This window comes from Oryctolagus cuniculus, chromosome 21 (assembly GCF_051225735.1).
Source record: "Oryctolagus cuniculus isolate XC-2025 breed Fujian yellow rabbit chromosome 21, ASM5122573v1, whole genome shotgun sequence".
Taxonomy (NCBI): Eukaryota; Metazoa; Chordata; class Mammalia; order Lagomorpha; family Leporidae; genus Oryctolagus; species Oryctolagus cuniculus.
The window spans coordinates 26,528,322-26,546,598 of record NC_142887.1 but is presented as its reverse complement, the minus strand read 5'-3'; the positions used below and the strand labels follow the sequence as shown (position 1 = coordinate 26,546,598).

The following is an 18,277-nucleotide window of genomic DNA, read 5'->3' as shown; positions in this document are numbered from 1 at the left end:
TTTATTTAGGGCCAGTGCTGTGGCATAGCAGGTAAAGCCACCGCCCGCAGTGCCAGCATCCCATATGGGCACTGGTTCAAGACCTGGCTGCTCCACTTCCCATCCAGCTCTCTGCTATGGCCTGGGAAAGCAATGCAAGATGGCCCAAGTCCTTGGGACCCTGCACCCATGTGGGAGACTTGGAAGAAGCTCCTGGCTCTTGGCTTCAGATCAACGCAGCTCTGGCTGTTGTGGCCAATTGGGGAGTGAACCATCGGATGGAAGACCTCTCTCTCTTTCTCTGTCTCTCCTTCTCTCTGTGTGTAACTCTGACTTTCAAATAAATAAATAAATATTTTTTAAAAAGATTATTTTTTTTTTAAAGGCAGAGTGGACAGTGAGAGAGAGTGAGAGACAGAGAAAGGTCACCCTCCAATGGCCACCGCGGCCGGCACACCACACTGATTCGAAGGCAGGAGTCAGGTGCTTCTCCTGGTCTCCCATGCAGGTGCAGGGCCCAAGGACTTGGGCCATCCTCCACTGCACTCCCGGGCCACAGCAGAGAGCTGGCCTGGAAGAGGAGCAACCAGGACAGAATCCGGCACCCCGACCGGGACTAGAACCCGGTGTGCCGGCGCCGCAAGGTGGAGGATTAGCCTAGTGAGCCACGGCGCCGGCCTTTTTTTTTTTTTTTTTTTTAAGATTTATTTTATTTGGGGCTGGTGCTGTGGCGTAGCAGGTAAAGCCGCCGCCCGCAGTGCCAGCATCCCATATAGGCGCTGGTTTAAGACCGGACTGCTCCACTTTCCATCCAGCTCTCTGCTATGGCCTGGGAAAGCAGTAGAGGATGGCCCAAGTCCTATTTATTGGAAAAGCAATTATAGGGAGAGAGAAGGAGAGAGACAGAGAAAGATCTTTCATCTGCTGGTTCACTCCCCAAATGGCCCCAATGGCTGGGCCCGGCAGAAGTCAGAAGCCAGGAGTTTCATCCAGGCCTCACATGCAGATGCAGGGGCCCAAGCTCTTGGCCTATCCTCTGTTGCTTTCCCTGGTGCATTAGCAGAGAACTGGATCGGAAGTGGAGCAGCCAGGATTGGAACTGGAGCCCACTGCAGGTGGTGGCTCAACCTGTTACGCTCCATGGCTGGCTCCTCCACCAACTTTATAAAAGGGTTTTCCCAACTTGGTCAAGTTCGATGAGATGATCTGACAGAGGGACACAATGCCAGGGTGACAGACCCAAATTTCAGATCTCCTTCCTCATTCTCAAAAATTATTAAGAATATAAAAAATCTTCAGTTATAGCCACTGATACTTCGGTTGTGGCTTTGGATATTCGCCGTATTATGAATTTAATCTGAGCATTTAAGAAATGAAACCTATACTCCAGCACAATATGTCATTAGTTATCAGGGTGAAGACAATACCTCAAATATCAATGCCTCCGGAAAACTCTCCCACACTCCCGTGACAGAAGGAAATGGAAAACAATGATGTTTTTACTACTATTAAGAAAACAGTTTTGATCGCTTCTCAGCCTTTTGGCTAAGATCAAGTGTAGAAAAGAGTTTTGAGCTTATAAAGTCCCCTACGAAAGACCAAAAGGAGCTTAGGGGGTCACGGCCACCTAGATTATTCCATGCACCCTTATTCTACCAGCTTTGACTTCTACCAGAGAACTCAGAAGAGAAAAGCCCTAATTCAGAGAGACATTTGGCAAAACCCATTCACCATGAGGCGGCTGCTGCTTTCCTGGATTCCTGAACCCTTTATTCCCTTTAAGAATCGACCACTGCTCTTCATGGCACTGCACAACAGGTTCTGGTTGACATTTGGTGAAGAAATGCAAACATCTTTGGATGTCTGTTGGTTTCATTTTCCTGTCCTTCATCCACTTGTTTTCCCCTATCCGAGTCCTCCACTTTGGGAGTAGTCCTTTGAATGACACTTTGAAAAACGACCACTTTGAAACATTCCTGGTGGTAGCCTACTGTGCAGAGGACCAGGCCCTGTGATGTCCACACCATGCTCCTGACTGTCACCATCCTGCTTTCTGTCCCTGGGGACCTGACTCCCCAAATTCCATGCTGAGACCAAAAAGAAACTTGAGGATAAGGGAGTGAGGAAGGGAGCCATGGTGGTCAGAGTCCTGACCAGGTTTAGTTTTTCAGTTGTGCCAGAAACCATGACATACGCACTCTCTCCTTTATGTGCTATTCCCATTGTGCCTGCCAGAGCTCATGGGGCTTAAGGCTTAACCAGGGATCTCAACCCCCAGTGAGTCTGATGTTTAAACCCACATCTTTCCCCTAACTGTTCCAAGAAACCAAAGCTTCCTTTGACCCTGTTTTCTGGCTTCTGGTCGTTTTGGTTAGCAGGGTCTTTGCTCGTTCTTTGTGAAGAAGTTGCCAGGACTCTCCGAGAGCTGGCTGTGGGCTGCTGGGCTGGGTGTGTGGGTTCAGTTCTCTGCTAGCCTCTCACACCTTGGTTTCCCCTGCTCCTCAGAGGAGCCTGGGTTACAGACCCACTGTCCCGCCTCAACATAGCAGTCTTCCTTCTCCCGCTGTTGGTCACACTGCTCCGATGTGTCACATTTGCCTACGTGTGAAAACAGAGAAAGGACACAAGGCAAAGATATGGTGTCCTCGGCCATTGCACTGGCTTGAGCCTGCCCAAAGTGTTAACAAGAATCAATGCCTCGGTCCACTCAGTTCCCTGAAAAATCCAGCAGCAAAGAGTAATGTGATCCTCCCTGCTGTGACCAGCCCAGGTGCCACTGTCCAGTGAGCATCCCTGAAGCCTGGATCCCATGGCACGGGCGGGTCAGAAGCCTGCAATGGAGGCCGGCACTGTGGCATCATGTCCCAGCTGCTCTTCTTCCAATCCAGCTCTCTGCTGATAGCCTGGGGAAGCTCTGGAAGATGGCCCAAGTGTTTGGGCCCTGCAACCTTCATGGGAGATTTGGAAGAAGCTCCTGGCTTCGGATCGGCTCAGCTCTGGTTGTTGGCCATTTTGGGAAGTGAACCAGCCGAAGGAAGACCTTTCTCTCTGTCTCTCCCTCTCTCTCTCTATAACTCTGCCTCTCAAATAAAAAAGTAATCTTAAAAAAAAAAAAAAAAAAAGAAGAAGAAGCCTGCAATGGCACACACACACCTGGACAATGAAGACAAAACTCCTTACCAAAGTCTCTTCCTTCCCCCAGCAATCTCCAGCGCCCCTTGACGAACTCTTGCTCCCTATCTTTCTGCTTTGTTCTGGAGTCTCCCCAGCTGCTTCACACAGTCCCTCTCTGCAAAACTCCTGCCCTCCACACTCCTGTCTCAGCACAATCACTGTGTGTGTGCAGGGTAAGAAGAGGATCTGAGGGACACAGTCCGGCTGCACCCTCGCTGACAGCTGGGGTGAGCTGAGGACTTCACTCCCCAGCTTGTGACAGCACACATGACTTGCTCACTGCAGGGCCCTGCTCAGGGCATGGCAGCCTAGCACTGCCCCCGACGGCTCTCTTTCAGAGACTACGTCTTCCTCCTGTTCTCTGTACACACAGGGAAGGGCAGGACAGGCTATGTCCCAGTGCGTTCCAGCCCGGCTCACCGGTCTGAAAATGAGCACCTGACACAAGACGGGCCAATGACTTCCTTCTCTGGGATCTCTTAGACCCAACACAGAAAGACTGTTGGGCCCAGAAATACAGGGGGGTTAGGGGAGCAGAGTCTGTGTCTCCCACCAAGTCAGGAGGTGAAATAAAGCAGATCCACAGAGAAGAGGTGGGGATGAGCCGCTGGCATCCGGGCCTTGCAGTCAGCCCTTGCCAGGGGTCTTGTGACACAGTCCAGGATCCTCACAGCAAAGGCTGGGTTTCTGTTACATGGAACCAGCATCCTGATCGAGGCTCAATTCTCATCCAGAAAAAACTGGCAAGGACAACAGAGGGCCAGGAGGAGAAATGCCCGTAGAAGCAGCAGTAGAGTGGTGTGATTTCAGATCTTGGCGCTTGTGCGCTGTCTGCTCTTAGATTATGTAGACAGCCTCTCACTTCCTCAGCGCGAAATGGGAACCTGGACAGGACCTTCCGCTTAGTCTGAAACCGAGGAGCTGCTGCAGATAAGTCACTCAGCAAGCGCAGTGGCATATGCAGTGGCAGCTTTCACACTCGCACCGCGCATTTGCCACGAGGCAGGTGCCATGCTAAGTGCTACACCAGCATGTCACAGAGCCTCCACAGCAACGACAAGGACAACCTTAGCCCTCTTTCCCTGACCAGGAGTAAGAGAGCTGAAGGAACCTAGTTCTGAGGCCACTCAGCCAAGGCTGGGTCTCCGGGACATGCAACTCCCTGCCTTTCATGTCTTTTGTGTTAACTTCCCCTCACTACCCTCCCCCGAAGCGAAGATTTATTTATTTACTTGAAAGTAGAGTTAAAGGGAGAGAAGGAGAGAGAGAGAGACAGAGAGAGAATCTTCCATCCGTTTGTTCACTCCCCAAATGGCTACAATGGACAGGGCTGGGCCAAGCCAAAGCCAGGAACCCGCAACTCCATCTGATCTCCCACATGGGTGACAGGGGCCCAGACACTTGGACTATTCTCCCCTGCTTTCCAGTGAATTAGCAGGAAGCTTAACTGGAAGTAGAGCACCCAGGACTCAAACTGGCGCTCTTATGGGATGCCTGTATCATGGCTTAACCCACTGTGCCACAATGTTGCCCCCCAGCCCCCACTGCCAGCTCTCTTAAGCACCGGCCAGAGTGGAGTTCATGGCAGTTGACTACACCATCTTTGGAAACCCTCCTAAGACACGGCTCCAGTGTGGGGTGGGCGTGCCGGGGCCTGCAGTTAGGCAATCAGGGCCAGACAGACTTTGCTAGACACCCCAGCACCTCATGTGTTCCCTGACATGGGATTCTGCACGCGGCTGACCGCTCACAGGAGCTGGAGCTCTTAAAGTCAGTCTTCAGAATTCCTCACAGCCCCATAAGATGCTTGGTAAACACGGATCAAATGGAAGGGTTAACAGGCCTGGGGCATAAACACAGACTGGCACTTTGAGGGCGACTGGAGCCGGGGCCGCTGACTCTCAACGTCATTTCTGTTGTCCCGCAACCTCCCAGGACTTGCAGGTAACAGAGCATCTGTCAATCACGTGATGAGAATTTCCCTCAAACATCCCCAGATATCATGAAAAGCTTCTAAATATGATGGAGAAGCAGCTCAAAATACCAGAAGCGCAAGGAACCTAAAAACAGCGTCTCCAAGAGAAGCCAGAAAGGGCGGTGGCGCGGGAGGCTGGGGGGATCTGCCCCTCAGGCTGGCGGCTTCCCCGTGGGGTGCTGCCTGCCCGTACCCCAGCTCTGCCTTCCTGGCTGTGCTGTCATCCGCACCTCCTCCCACAGAGCTGGAAAGATGAGAAGGAGGGGATCGTAAATCACCTTTCTCTCAGCAGTTTATGGTGCTCTCTTCTGACAAGTTCAAAAGCGCCTGGTAATAAACCCAGGTGATGAGTTTATGTCTTTCGCTTTTAAAACGAAACTTTATTTGAACTCCTGGAGAGGCATTTACGTTTTTTTAATTTAGGACATTCCTCTCTTACTTCAAGGTTTCGCCTTGGGGCCTCTTCTGTGGGCGGGTGGCTGGGGAGGGCGAGGGTGGCCCACAGGAGGCAGAGGGGTAGGTGTCCAGCCCTCCCCTGCCCCCCACCGGCTCGGCTAACAGAGCCCTCTTTCCAGGGTTTTCTACAAGTCTCAACGTGGACGGGGAGGAGCCCCCCGCCCCCCACCACACTGGCTGCGCTGGTTTCTTCCCTCACCTTCTGTGTCTCTCTCTACTGCCTACCTCTTCGTGCCACAGTCACCAGGGGCAAAAAAGGGTGGGAAAGTGCTCTGTGGGGGCCGAGGCTGCCCGGAGCACTGCCTTGCATTCCTTCCCCCTGGTCTTTTGCTCCTACCCTCGGCGGGGCACTGGGGAAAGGAAAAAAAAAAAAGCAACACAGTGAACAAAGTTAATGAGAAGCGAAGCTGAGAACAACTATTCCTGAAGATGACAGAGAGGGAGGAGGAGGGGCTGGCCCGACTCACGGAACCTCCTACACCGACCCAGGTTTTAAACAAATGTGCAGCGGTCTTCCTCCATCTGACCCACGCTTTTTTTCTTTTTTCTTTTTTGCTAATGATTTTATTCAGTCAACTCTAAGCCAAACTGTAATGAGTAGCTGCTGCCTGGCCGCCCCTCCGCTTGTCCAAACAGAAACAGGTGGGGGCTGCTGCTCGCCTGCCTTCCGGGCTCCACGCAATGGTTCACTATTTGGTGAATGAATAAGCCCGTGAAGTGCTTAATGATTCAATATATGTCTAAGGTTTTTATTCCCCCTGGCTTGACAGGACACCAGGCCAAACCATACAAAAGTCTCCAAGTAAAACCACCGTCACGGCTGTTCCAGGAGGAGGAGAAAATGGTTGGGGTTCTCTGAGTGACTTCAACAATTGTCCTTACAATGGAATGCTGGGAGGAACAACAGGGTGACCCTGTGAGCACGGTTCCAACCCCATTACGGACGTGCGAGACACAAAGGCAAGAGCCCCACCGGACAGGGGGCAAAGCAGACGACGTCAAGTTGCTGAGCCCTGCGCAGCAGCCGTGTAGGAAGTATGGACGGAAATATTCTCTTCGGAGGGCAAGGCCTACAAGGAAAGCAGTGTTCCCGTCCTTTGCACCCAGCTGGCATTTCTCCTAGGAAAGCACAAAACTGTTCTCAAGGGCTGCTGCCCTCCTCCCATCGTCAAGCAGCTCTGGCCAAGGATTTAAACGATGAAGTTTCAGGGCCTGAATAACAGGTGTTAAATAATTTCTGTGGGTCCAATAAAAGGGCTGGAGAACTTGATAAATGCCCTGATGCTACCCAGAAGATGAGTGAGATGCAAAACACCCCGACAGATTAGACCCGTGAGGGTCCTTGGGGCCGCAGGAGCCCTTGGCAGGGGCTTGCTTCAAGTGTGGGAAAGGCTTCCCCCTCTAACTTGTACCTGCATCAAAACCACCCTTAAAAAAAGCTGTATTTAGCTCTCTGCTGTGGCCCGGGAAGGCAGTGGAGGATGGCCCAAGTGCTTGGGCCCTGCACCCTCATGGGAGACCAGGAGGAAGCACCTGGCTCCTGGCTTTGGATCAGTGCAGTGCGCTGGCTGTAGTGGCCATTTGGGGGATGAACCAACAGAAAAGGAAGACCTTTCTCGCTGTCTCTCTCTCTCTCACTAACTCTGCCTGTCCAAAAAAAAAAGCTGTATTTATTTATTTTACAAGCTAGAGTTACAAAGAGAGGGAGGGAGATCTTCCATCTACTGGTTCACTCCCCAAATGGCTGCAAATGATCGGGGCTGGGCTGATCTGAAGCTAAGAGCCAGGAGCTTCTTCCAGATCTCCCATGTGGGTGCAGGGGCCCAAGGACTTGGGCCATCCTCTGCTGCTTTCCCAGGCTAATGTTAGCAGGGAGCTGGATCAGAAGTGGAGCAGCTGGGACCTAAACTGGTGCCCATAAGGGTCGCCGGCACTGCAGGTAGCAGCTTTACTTGCTATGCCACAGCGCCAGCCCCCAAACCACCCCTTCTCTACCCGAGTCTCTCAAGGCAGCCCTCAGAGATCAGAAACCAGGCTTTTTTTTTTTCCCCCTTTAAACCTCAGCAGTTTCCCCACAGTCCCCAGAACAGCAGCTTTTGAGAATCTCAAAACAGATTCAGGCCATAATACCATCCTTGGGAGGTACCACCTTCCCTCCAGGCAAAAATGCACCTTTCCTTTTAACAAAATGATCAAGTTCAGAACAGGTTGTTACCTGTCACATTTTAAGATCCTCGACGGGCAGCTTTCCCACGTACATTTATTTCTCTCTTACCCTGTGTGGGGAGCAATCCGGACTGGACTGAGTTACTGGAATTAAGACTTATTCTATGCATCTGCTCTCCCACAATATGGCGCTGGGAGAGAAGTAAACAGCTTCCGCACAGCTGCCTCCAGTTCAACTAATAAACTGTAGGACTTGCTCCTGATTGGAGGAGAGCAGCGTACTCGGCGTGTGGGCAGCCGAGTTGGGATTGGCAGAGGAGGACTATAAAGGAGGAGAGAGACGGCATGCACCGGGAACATCTATGGGGAACATCTAGGGGGAACATCTAGGGGGAACATCTAGCTGAAGGAACACCTGTGCAGCCCCCCGAGAAAGCCGGCCGGCGGTGTGCCGCTCCCCTGCGGAAGTGGGGAATGTGGCCAGGGGGAACTGCCCTTCCACGGAGGTGGAAGGGATAGTAGCCAACCCGGGAAGAACCAGCAGCAAACCCGGGGAGGGCCGAGCAGACGAAAGAACAGCGCAGGGTCCTGTGTCGTTCCTCCACGAAGAGGGGGAGCGACATAATGGTGCCGTGACTCGGATATGAAGCCTAGGCAGGGTTTAGTGTCGTTCCTCCACGAAGAGGGGGAGCGACACCCTGTGCTCGGCAGTCACGCTGACTCTCTTGGCGACAAAGCCCTTTTCCTCGCTTCTAGGTGGGGTGACAGCAAGCCAATGGCAGCACCAGGCTTTGAGGCTGACTCTCCTGTGGGGCCGAGTGTCTCGTCTCACTTCGCCTCCTGACCACCCCGGGAGGTAAGCTCTCACACAGGACCATCACGGCTGTTTGCCGTTCCCACACCAAAGCAGCTCTGAAACCCACAAGTTTTTCCACAAATTCCTTGGCAGCAAAACTTAATGGCCCTGCCTCACTGGGAGCAAAGCTGCCCTGAACCAGCAGGAGGCCACTTGGACTTCAGTTAGGCCACTTAATGTGCATGTCCGCACACTTTGCCACACACACACACACACGTCTGATCCCCGAGGGCCGATCCAGGTCCTCTCAGGTTACTTAATAGAACATATGCGCCCCTTCACGCCTCTCTAAACCCTCCAAATCGCAGATTCCAAAACATCTGGCCCGCAAGGTGTGAGACGAGGCAGTATGAATTTCCACTGTCAACCCATTTCACAGACGAGAAACTGAGATTCTTTGAGAGAAAGCAACTTGCCCACGCCCGCACAATGGACAGGAGATGGCACTGACCCGGGCTGCCAATCTCCCTCACAGCCCAAGCTCCTGGGCACTCTGGGGGACTCTGCAGGAGGTGTCTCAATCCTCCACTCTCACCTCTCAGCCAGGAAGGTGCACTGGGCCCACAGGGCAGGGCTCAGCTTTGCAATTATTTGAGGAGTTGGGGGAAACAGGCAGAGTGGGAAACACTAACCCGAATTGTGGAGAGTTGGGAGGCCTCGGGCTTACCTTGCCCAGCACAGTGAGGCATGGTTTCGGGTCCAATTCTGGCTGTTCCAGCTTCACCACTCCTACCCAGCCATATTCGTACAAGTCCTCTTCGTCATTGTTATTACACAGGCCCAGCGGGTGCATCTAGGAGACAGAACAGAAAGAAGGCTTCAATAGGACGGCACAGATTGACTTGACCCACACTGTGCATTTCTCAGACTCAGCCAAAAGCAGCTTCAAAAAGTAGCAAGTTTTTCAAACCATGGGGAATCTTATTTCAATACAATGAGCTAAGCACTGGGGAAGAATACAATACAGCCACTATAAACACATTTTATGGATATTTTCTCACTGCTTTATTTAAGTGGTGCTCATCCGGATAGGAAACAGGGTAAGAAAAATAGCATAGCTCTCATATAAATACTAAATTAAATTGCTGTGCCATACCACAAATTTTACATCAAGTAGCAGTTACAGAGGAGACTATCTAGGTTAGTAGCCAAGTCTTGTTTGGCCTTCAGATCTTAACAATATCAACTACTTCCACTTAAGCAAGTGTACCTGGGTATGCATCTAGGGCTTCCTGGAGAAACCATTAGAAATGCGGTAGAATCACCAATAAAATTAACTAGCTGTTTAACGGCTGTCCCTGGTTACTGGGAACCAGGTAAAATTCTTTGAAGTCTTTTCAAAATCGGCAAAGCACACACACACAGACACACAAATCAAGGCTGGGTAGAGAAGCATCATCAAATTTTCATGTGTCAAAGTGCTGTCAGAGGAAGCCGCTAAACGAGAATAATCCTAAGGCCTGGTTCACGGTTCCGTCAGGCCCTGGAGTCTCTTCACAGCAGCCAGGGAGGAGGAAATCCTCGTGGACAGGTACAATGTATGAAGAAGTTGATGCACCCTGGTGCTGTGTGGGCTAAGCTTTCCAAGTGGAACAAGTAAGTCTTCAGAGTCATGATCAGTTAGAGATGTAGGAAAGCTAAGGGTCCACTGTGGACAGAGTAACAGCCCCCAGTCATATCCACAGAGACTTTGCGGGTGTGATGCTGGGGCGGGGCGATTCCCTGGGTGGGCCCAATGGAAGGATGAGAGAAAGAGGGAGGCCGGAGAGCCATGCGGAGGAGGCGTGGGGGCGGAAGCGGAAGCTGGAATGACGTACTCTGAAGACGGAGAAGGGGGCCAGTCAATGCAGGCAGACCCTAGAGACTAGAAAAGACAAGGAAAGAGATTCCCTCCTAGAACTTCCAGACAGGATGCAGCCCTACAGACCCACTGTGGACTTCTGACCCCCAGAATTATAAGAAAACACATTGTGTTTTTTTTTTTAAAGTCACTAAGGTTTACAGTCACTTGTTATAGCAACAGGTAGGAAACTAATACACCCACTTTACCCCTCACTTGTTCTGCTGATGAGAACAGAAGTTCAAGATCAGTGGCTTCTCCAAGCCAATTTGGCCAGCAAGCGGTGCATTTGGAGGGGACCTGGCCTTCAGATCCTCAGACTGGTGCCGCCTTTTACAGTCCTTTCCTCAGAGGCAGCGCACTGAAGACTGGGGGCGGGGGGACACCTAAAAACAATGTTTCCGGCTCAAATTCTGTGGTTTGCAAGTACAACATGAGTTTGGTGCTGGCAGCAAGAGGGAGGTGCTTTGTAGCTGCTGAGCCTCGAGGGAGCCTCGAAGGAACTCGGATTACCCAGGGCAAGAGGAGAGGGGCCAGCCCTGGTGGTTCTGAACCAGGAGGCACTTGCCGTGAGATGACGTAGAAGAGGGGAATGAGACCAGCCTGATTGGGAGGAAGGGCTCAAGAACCAGACATGGGGACAGTACCGCAGGTTGCTAGGCAGAAGATGGCACTCTCAACACAGGCACTGACACCGCTTTAGGGCAGTGCTACAGGGACAGGGAACAGGGAGGGAGAGTGAACACAAGGTCCCCAGCAGTTCAGTGGAACCATTTCAGGTTACAGGTGCTGCTGCTGACCACAGGTGACTAGGGGCTACCAGCCATCGGCACGATGGTTATCTTGGGGATTCCAAGACACGAGATGGACAGCCCCAGGAGAGCCAACATTCGCGTAAGTCCTCAACATTTGCTCCAAGTCTGCTTAAAGGATCCGTGAAGGTTCCTATAGTGCCCTGGACAGTATAAGCGTCCCTTCAGAAGGGAGGGCTCAGCTCATTCTAGAATGTTCTACAGTTATAAATGATGAGGAGTTGGAAGTGCCAAATCCTCTGACTAGAAAGAGGCCTAGCAAGGGTGTTAAGTCAGTTGTGCCAACAGCTTAGCCACCTCTGACCTCGAGGGAGGGGCTCAAGGCCAGACTCAAACCAGCACAGGTCAGGCCATGGCAATTCTTGATCTGCTCCTTTTCTATAGTGTTCCGTGATATTTTTAACCTGGCCATGTGACTTAGGCTTTTTCAGACGGGTGACTGCTTTTCGTTACTGCTACATTTATGGGCTTTGGCCAACGATGAAGGCCTCCTTTGGAGAAACAGAGGTTATTATCCAGGTCTAAGATTTTGTGTCCCTATCAAAACTTTACTGAAGGGAAAAGCCAGGCACAAAAGGTCACCAATCATCAATTGCATTTACATTAAATGTCCGGAACAAATACCTAGAGACTGACAGCAGAGGAGTGGATATAGGGGTGGTGGGGGTAGGGAGAGGGGAGTGGCTGCTTCATGGGTACAGGACTGGAGGGTGGTGATGGTTGCACAACACTGTGAACACACTAAATGTCTCTGAATTATATAAAACGATGAACTTCATATGAATTCAAACACAATAAAAAATGTCACACACACACTCACACACACCCCAACCAGATAACAGTCCTAAGAGTTTACTCAGAAATGGCTAACAACCTGCGAGCTCTGCCCTCAGCCAGCACAGGGATCCCCAGTAGAAGGCAACGTGCTTTCTACCCCTCTAGACAGCAGGTGTTCTGAGTCTTGCAGGATGAAAAGCAGGTTCTTGAAGGAGCAACATTTCACAGGGACTCAGGGCCTACATCCGTGAATTCAGGTGCAGCAGCGTTTTCAACCTTTGCCAAGGCGACCGCCTCCTATCTTTAGATTGTTAAATCTGCTTTGTGTTTAATAGGATCTTGCTGTTTCATGGACACACTTTGAGACATGCTCAGTTGGGGAGAACACGTACATATGTTTGATAGAATAAGCCTACAGCAACTACAGATGCAATGCAGAGCTCACTGTATTCTCAAGGCTGAACGTTTGGGATGCAGACTAATGGCCAGTGTAGAAGATGATGGAGGGACAGTCAAGGGCAGTTGGAGAAAAGGCAAGGCCTGCTGGATATGGAGGGAGTGAGAGGGGAGGGCTGGGAATGGGAGCTGAGAGCAGCAGCAGCCAAGGTTGAGGCCTGACCCATTGCAAACACAGTGAGCAGGACGCACCTGACCGGGCCAGAGGCTTCTGCTGTGGAGGTGCACAGCACGAGGCCATGAGAAAGGCATGTGGCGAGCACGTCCCCAGGCATGCAGAAATCTGAACTATGCAAGCCTCAAACACACCCAAGGGTCCTGCGGGTCTGCAGGGTCCCCGTGGGCCTGTCAGGCTGGCGCCCCGGGGCCACGCTTCACACCAGCCCCCCCCCCCCACCTTTGGCATCTTGCTCTCCCACTCTCCTCCAAGGCTCCCCTATCGGATCTTTCATTGACACTGGAGTGACTATTAGCAGTTTGACATGTCAGCCGTGACAGGGGTGTTGACTTCCGAACAAGGATCAAAGCCTTAAAAACCAAAAGGAATTTTTCTAAAGTGCCAGTGAGTGCAGCTGACTGGTGTGGATTATTTGTTTTCTGCAGAGGGTAAAGAAGTCACCAAAACCACTTCTCAGAGGCATGAAAATCTACCCTTCCCACCTTCCCACCTCCACCCTGAGTTCCTTACTCCTGTTTACACATCCAGGTGCCCAAACTTGCAAATTCTTTTTTTTTTTTATTTTTTATTTTTATCTTTTTTGTCAGGCAGAGTGGATAGTGAGAGAGAGAGACAGAGAGAAAGGTCTTCCTTTTTGCCATTGGTTCACTCTCCAATGGCCGCCGCGGCCGGCGCACCGCGCTGATCCGATGGCAGGAGCCAGGAGCCAGGTGCTTTTCCTGGTCTCCCATGGGGTGCAGGGCCCAAGCACTTGGGCCATCCTCCACTGCACTCCCTGGCCACAGCAGAGAGCTGGCCTGGAAGAGGGGCAACCGGGACAGAATCCGGTGCCCCGACCGGGACTAGAACCCGGTGTGCCGGCACCGCAAGGCGGAGGATTAGCCTAGTGAGCCACGGCGCCGGCCCAAACTTGCAAATTCTACCTTAGGTACTATGTTTCTCAAGTGTAACTGGCCTTTTTGACCCATCTGCCAAATACTGCACTGTAGGATTCAGCTCCCAGTCAGCTCACCAGGCAACAGCATCAGCTTCTGGAAATGCCTGTCACCCCAGGCCTCGGGCCATTCCCCCCCAGGGTTCTCTTTACCCAGACTGCAAGCTATGAGCTCAGGAAAATGTTTTATAAGCAAACAGAAGTAGTCATAACATGAGAATATTCATTAGTGAGCTGACTTTTCCCAAAGGATGGAGTATTCTAGGCAAAGGTACAAAATGCAAACAAACATGTCAAGCCTGTGGAAAGTGAAGAGGAGGACCTTCCCATTAATTGCACATCTACTATGTACACACACACACAGAATTTGTTTAAGAGGAAGAGAGACAGACAGATGGAGAGCACCTCTCCAGTGGTTTATCCCCCAAACGCCTGCAAGGGGTGGGGCTGGGCCAGGACAGAGCCAAGAGCCAGGAATACAGTCCAGGTCTCCCACATTACTTGAGCCACCATCACTGCCTTCCAGGGTCTGCAATGGCAGGAAGGTGCAGTCAGAAGTTGTAGCTGGGAATCAAACCCAGGGACTTTGGTGTGGGACACAGGCATATTAATTGCCAGGCTAACCATCCACTCCTGTATGTTTATACATTTTAATCTCATTTAATCCTTACAGCAAACTCTTGCAAAATATTGGGATATCATGACATAGTGACAAGACTATGTAGATAAGTTGCAAACTACAACTGTGAATCAGCAACTGATGCAGAACTTAACGGAGTCCATGAAAGTTATATTACTCAATGACTGGATTCCACGCAAATGACAAACACTCTAGTTAAGGATTAAAGAGGAAGGAATCCACGTGGGAGCTCCCATAGGGAATGACTAAAAGAATGACAGAGAATGCTGGAGAAAGTGAGAGTACTCTCATTCAGAAAACAGCTCGATGACTATGCCGCTGTTACATCAAACATGATGAGGGGCGCCACATCCATAGTTCCATAAAATTTGCCAAAAACTGCCTCCAATGCTGTCCACATGGAAGCCATTCTTTTGGTCCACCAAATCCAGGGGTCCTGTATCTGTGGATCCAACCAACTGAGGAGCAAAAATATTTTAGAAAAATTGTCACTGATCCTGAAACAATGCAGCAGAAAACTAACTGCCCAGTATTTATATCATATTAGTCATTGTAAGTAATCTAGAGATGAGTTAAAGTATACAGAGGACGTAAGAAGGTTATGTACAAATACTGCCGTTCTATGCAAGTGCCTTGCACCTTTGTGGATTGGGTGCAATAGGGGGTCCTGGAGGGGCTGGCATTGTGATGTAGCAGGTGAAGCTGGCCATCTGTAACACCAAGAATCCCATATGGGCGCTGGTTCATGTCCCGGCTTCTCCACTTCCAATCCAAATCCCTGTAGTGGCCTTGGAAAAGCAGCGGAAGATGACCCATGTGGGAGACCCGGAAGAAATACCTGGCTCCTGCCTTTGGCCTGGCCCAGCTCTGGCTATGTCAGCCATCTGGGGAGCAAACCAGTAGATGCAAGAAATGTGTCTCTCCCTCTAACTCTGAATTTCAAATAAATAAACAATTTTAAAACTGGTGTTGTACATAAGCATTTAACAATTACACATGTTGGGGCCGGTGTTGTGGCACAGTGGGCTAGGCTGCTACTTGTGACACTGGCAACCCATATGAGCCCTGGTTTGACCCTGGATGTTCCACTTCTGGTCCAGCTCCCTGAGAGTGCACCTGGCAAAGCTTTCCCAGGCCATTAGCGGGGAGCTGGATCAGAAGTGGAGCAGCCGGGACACGAACTGGTGCCCTTATAGGGTGTAGGCAATGCAGGAAGTGGCTTAACCTGCTATGTCACAGTGCCAGTCCCTGCCCTACTATTTTAAAAAAAGATTGAAAGGGCTAGTTATGTATAGGGATATAAAGGGGAAAAGACACAGACTAGAAAATCTAGAACAGAACTCAATACACTGCACTGAGAAGAAAATACTGAAGGAAAAAGATAGCCTGAAATGAGAAGACATGCAAAACTCCTGTGATGGATCCAAGGAAGAACGTGATGCAAATAATGAATAAGCTAGCATGGAAACACAAGATGAAACAGAAAATATGTATCGTGGTGCAAGGGGTTAGGCCAGTGTTGTATCAGAGTGCCAGTCTGAGTCCCAGTTGCTCTGCTTCTGGTCCAGCTCCCTGTTAACGCACCGGGGAAAGCAGCAGAGGACAGCCTGAGTACTTGGGCCCCTACCACCTATGTGGGAGACAGGATGGAGTTCCAGGCTCCTGGCTTCAGCCTGGACATTGTTGTGGTCATTTGGGGAGTGAATCAGAGATGGAAGATCTCTTTCTCTCTCTCTCTTGACCTTTCTATGTCACTCTGGCTTTTAAATAAATAAGTAATCTTCAAGAAAAGAAGGAAAACATGCTCTGTGCTACTAGCACAATCCCCTGGGGATGTTCAATATCTAACTGAAGTCAACTGGAGCAAAAACGTCCACTAGTCCTTTGTCACAGCTTTGACTGGCATCATCTTGGAGCTGTGGCTCTTGCTCTCTCACTCCTTATTTTGTCCCAAGGGATGCCTCGGGATGGAAAGAGCAAGAGTTTTGGAATCATGCAATCTGTGTCTAAACTCTAGTCCTGTTTCTCACGACGTCTAGTACCTGGGAGTATGGTCTTAGGTCCAATACCTACGACCTGGGAGAGGTCTTAGTTTCTATGAACTTCCATTTTCTTACCAGTTAAGTGGAGACAATAGCACATGCCTTAATGAGGTGCTTAGGGATTAAATGAGACAAAACATAGCAACCCAGGAACACAGCAGAAGCTCCATCAGAGGGAAAGCCCTCTCCGTCACCTTCTCTAGACTGGCCGCCCTCACCTGCACTGCCTGCCTTTGCAGTCTGCCCTGCCAGACCAGCTTCCACGTCACTCCCTCCACGGAGCCTTCTTGAATGCACCCAACCAGCTAAGCTGCTTCCACCTCTTTGCTCCCAAATGCTCTGTATAGTGCCCACCACAGTTCCTTCAGCCTTCCCTCTTTCTGCTTCTAGAAAGACCATCTTCCTCAGAGGTCCCTTCTCATCCTGCCCACAGCTTGTGCCCTATAGGTGAGCAACAAATGACTGCTGCCTGAGAAAACAGTCCTCAGCCTGGAGGCAGGGCTACTGTCCGGCCCCCTGCTCAGCTTTTCTAAGACTTGGATCTTTCTTTCCTCCACAAAGTTAAGGGGCCAGGGCAAGGAGGTCAGGATATGACCAAACTGCTGTGCGAACTTTAAAAGACCCAGTTCTTAGAGCTGTTATCACCAAGTTATCCAACAAGGCCATTCTCAGAACTAAAAAAAAAAAAAAGAAAGAAAAGAAAGAAAAGAAAAGAAAAGTACTGTCAATGGTACAGCTCCCCAGCCCAGCTGCGGGAACACAACGGCCGGCCCCAGCACACGGAGAGAGAACACACGCGGAGAGAGAACACAGTACTGCAGCCCCTCACGCAGAGCCCTGCCAAGGCCAGTGCTTGAGGGAGAACAGGGTTTGTCCTTCCCCTAAAAAATTAACGTCTCAAAATTTCCCACCCGTGATTGGTTTCAGAAGCTATTGTCAGCAACAGCAAAACAAGGGACTAAAGCAACACAGAGGTGGGCAAGGGATCCAGGCATGGGGATTCCAACAGAGAAGAGACATAGAGGGAATTCCCAGGAGGAAGGCTGTGCAACCATCTCGCAGGGGGTCTGTCCTGAGGGGGGCCAGAGACCGGGGGGCTGTGGGAAAGCCAACTTGCAACACAATGCTGACTCCTTACCCAGTGAGTTAGGTGGTACGGAGAAGAGACCTATAGCGCTGAATGGGACGATGAAGTGTGATGGCTACAGCAAACTCAAGTAACAGGGGCAGGGGGCGTGTGGGGGGGCAGGTAACAAAAACAAGAAGCCACAGCAGAGTTATCAACTGCAACGAGGGTATGACTCCACAGCTGGCCTGAGAATACTGGGGGTCGTAATGGCATAAACCCCACAGGATTTGGTAACCGTGAGGCAGCTACGCTGGAAAGACTGTAGGGACACTCAGACGTAGGAGACAAGGAGCACACAGGAGTGACAGGCCAAAGTCTTCATCTTTCATTAGTAGGAAGTCAAAAATATCTTTTTGAAATGGACTAAGGATAAGCAGCAGCATTATAAGTGTCGTCTCAGAAATTGAGAAATATTCAGAGATGAAAGAACTGAAAATGTTTTATAAACAGACATGTGCATTATTATTTTGATGAGAAACTTCCTGTACCACTGGATACCAGCTCCCTTGTCTGGGTGTTCGGGCAGATCCTACAGGTCCTTCTCATGGGACAAGGTGGGACGCCTTTCATTAGGCCCAAGAGAGACCCCGCGAGCTCCCTGCACAGGGCAGTGGACACCGGAAGGGAGACTCTGTCTGGGACAGCTATTGAGGGGCCATCCAGGACCTGGGCTGAGGACGGCTGGGAACACAGGGAAGGGGGAACCAGCGGACCCCTCCACCCTCACATCCACAGTAACTCCGGGGGGACACCTGAGGGTGATGTGGATTTGGGTGTCAGAGGCGGGAGACGCAATTGTGGGGGCGGCTGTTTTGGAGAAGACCCCTTTTTCTCCCAGACACAGACAGACCCCACAACCTCTA

At 50.8% G+C, this 18,277-nt stretch overlaps 1 protein-coding gene across 1 annotated transcript in view; it reads right to left on the bottom strand.

The window, feature by feature from the left end:
- The window catches only part of ZNRF3 (zinc and ring finger 3), a 168,406-nt gene that overhangs the window by 54,147 nt on the left and 95,982 nt on the right, over window positions 1-18,277 (bottom strand). The window contains exon 2 of the mRNA XM_051826646.3: window positions 9,274-9,399. Coding sequence (XP_051682606.3) covers window positions 9,274-9,399 — 126 coding nt within the window. The remainder of the gene's footprint in view (window positions 1-9,273; window positions 9,400-18,277) is intronic.